The 2,954-nt window shown below is 47.1% G+C and overlaps 1 protein-coding gene across 1 annotated transcript; it reads right to left on the bottom strand.

Moving 5' to 3' along the window:
* Window positions 1-1,198: 1,198 nt before the first annotated feature.
* LOC141607889 (uncharacterized) lies at window positions 1,199-1,741 on the bottom strand. The gene has a single exon (XM_074427239.1). The coding sequence runs from the start codon at window positions 1,739-1,741 to the stop codon at window positions 1,199-1,201; it is 543 nt and encodes a 180-aa protein (XP_074283340.1).
* Window positions 1,742-2,954: the final 1,213 nt, after the last annotated feature.

The raw sequence follows: 2,954 nt of genomic DNA, 5'->3' as shown, positions 1-2,954 counted from the left end.
GGGACAAAATGATTAGTTCTTTCCGTATATACTTCATGAGAGAGATGTGGCTCCACCAAGTGGGTTCTGGGGTTGTTCCCCTTCCAAGCGATAGCTGCTTAATCAAAGACACTTTTAGCAAGTTAGTTCATGTTCTAAGGTTTCTGGAGTACTGAATGCTAGAATTCAAGGGTCCTGGGGTGTACCTGCTGGAGGTGGAACTTCTGGGTCCTGCACCTGGAACCTCAGACATAATACTTTTTAAGGTGAATGATGTTCCAGGACCTAGGGATAGCTTCCCCATCCATAGTCTCCAACTTGTATGCCCCATTACCCATGATGCCTTCTATGCGGTAGGGACCTTCTTAGTTATAGGCGAATTTACCTGCATTCTGATTCTTGGTGTTTGGGAATACCTTCCTGAGTATCAGGTCGCCTACCTGTAGTGTTCTCAGTCTTACGTTTTTGTTGTAACTCCTGGCTGCTGTCTGCTTGTAGGCTGCCATCCTGATTTGGGCGCTGGTTCTTAGCTCATCAATAATATCCAGGCTGCTGGTCATTTCTACCTGGTTCCTCTCTTCGGTGGCACTGGCATATCGATGCGTCGGTATTTGCACCTCGGAGGGAATAACTGCCTCGGCCCCATATACCAGACTGAATGGTGTTTGACCTGTTGCCACTTTGGGGGTGGTTCTATCGGACCACGATGCACGAAGGGGAGCTCATCCGCCCAGTTGGCTTCTATCTCCTTCAGCCTTCTTTTCAGGTTGTTCATGACTATCTTGTTGCTGGATTCTGCCTGACCGTTGGACTGTGGATTCCTAGGAGTAGACTTAAATAGCTTGATATTCCACCTAGCGCAGTAGTCTTCCGTTCTGTTGGATATGAATTGTGACCCGTTGTCACATATGATTTCTAAAGGGATGCCGTATCTGCTGACTATGTTCCTCTTGATGAAAGATATCACATGCTTCTCCAGGATCTGAGGGAAAGCTTCTGCCTCTATCCATTTAGAAAAGTAGTCTGTCATTGCCAGCATGTACGTCCTGTTTCCAGAAGCACGGGGTAATGGTCCCACAATGTCCATTCCTCATTTCATAAAAGGCCATGACGAGATAATCGGATGCATATGTTCTGCTGGCTGGTGGCTAACAGGAGCGTACCTTTGGCATTCCTCGCATTTCTTGACGTAGTCTATGGCGTCCTTCCTCATGGTAGGCTAGAAATAACCCTGCCTCAGTGTCTTGTTGGACAGGCTCCTACCCCCTGTGTGATTTCCACAATCACCACTGTGGATATCACACATTACTGTCTGTGCCTCCTGTATGCTCAAGCACCTCAGATAGGGTCCTGCCAAAGACTTCCTAAATAGGATACCATCAATGAGTATGAATCTTGAGGATTTCATTTTGAATCTCTTGGCCTCTTTCTGGTCACGTGGTAAGACCTCATCACATAGCCAACTAATGTAAGGCTTGCGCCAATCATCAATCTCTTCCTGGGGTGTGGCAGTACACAGTATCCCTGATTCGTATGTCCACTGTGTGGTTGCAGCCGTACTGGCGTTCTGCTGTTCATTCTGACGTATGGGAGGTTTCATGACATGTATGAATGGTATAGTACCCACTGCTCCTGGAGTGAAGGCTGCTCCCAGGGTGGCAAGAGCATCCGCTTCAACATTTTGATCCCTTGGTATCTGCTGGATGTGGAAGGAGACAAAGTGGAGTTTGAGCTCCTTCGCCACTTCCAGGTAGGCTATCATTTTAGGATCCCTGGTCGTGTATACGTTATTCACGTGTTTTACGATCAGTTGGGAGTCACTATACACCTCGATGCAATTGATTTGCAATTCCAAGGCTAATTAGAGTCCTAAGATCCGAACCTCGTATTCAGCATCGTTATTCGTTGCTTTGAACTCACACCGTACTGCCTGTATTATCTGTTCCCCCTGAGGTGATTTCAGGACCAGCCCTACCCCTGCTCCCTTTGTATTGGATGCTCCATCAACATGTAACTCCCATACCTGCTCCCCTTTAGCCTCACTTAGGGTCAAGATTTTACCGTCGGCTTGTTCTTAAAGGGTGGGACTAAAGTCTGACACAAAGTCAGCTAGGGCTTGGGACTTTATCGTTGTTCGGGGTTAGGTCGTACCCACTCAGGTGGACAGACCACTTAACTATTCTCCCTGACAGTTCGGGTTTCCTCATTATGGTTCTCAGGGGGTAGTTGGTCACGACTGAAATTGTATGTGACTCAAAATAGGGACGCAATTTGTACGAAGTAGTAACAAGTGCTAAAATGAGTTTTTCTAGAGATGTGTAACTGGTCTCTGTAGGTAACAGAGACTTGCATATATAGTATACTGGTTTCTGTATACCTTCGTGCTCTCGTACCAGTACAGCGCTTACAGCCGCCTCTGTCACTGATAGATACAAGTACAGCGGTTCTCCCTGTTCTGGCTTGGAGAGAAGAGGAGGGCTGCTCAGGTACTGCTTGAGTTCCCTAAACGCCTTTTCATGCTTCTGCATCCACTCAAACTTCTGGCTCTTCCTTAGGATGTCATAGAACAATCGACACCTGTCTGAGGACCTTGATATGAACCGGTTTAGGGCTGCTACCCGACCTGTGAGCCTCTGTACGTCCTTTGGCTTCTGAGGAGATTCTAACTAAAGTACTGCTTTGAGTTGCTCCGTGCTGGCCTCTATCCCTCTTTGCATCACCAAGTACCCCAGGAATTTCCCATAGCAGACTCCAAAAGTGCATTTCAGGGGGTTCAGCTTCATATGGTATTTTCTAAGGATCGAGAAGGTATTCTCCAGGTGGAACATATGTTGTTCTGCCTTCTCGGATTTGACCATATCGTCAATGTAGACTTCCATTGTTCTCCCTATCTCCTCCTTGAACATTCTGTTCACCAGGCACTGATAGGTCGAACCAGCATTCTTGAGGCCAAAGGGTATCACATTGTAGCAGTA

This window comes from Silene latifolia, chromosome 10 (assembly GCF_048544455.1).
Source record: "Silene latifolia isolate original U9 population chromosome 10, ASM4854445v1, whole genome shotgun sequence".
Lineage (NCBI taxonomy): Eukaryota > Viridiplantae > Streptophyta > Magnoliopsida > Caryophyllales > Caryophyllaceae > Silene > Silene latifolia.
This window is presented reverse-complemented; position numbering and strand designations above follow the sequence as displayed.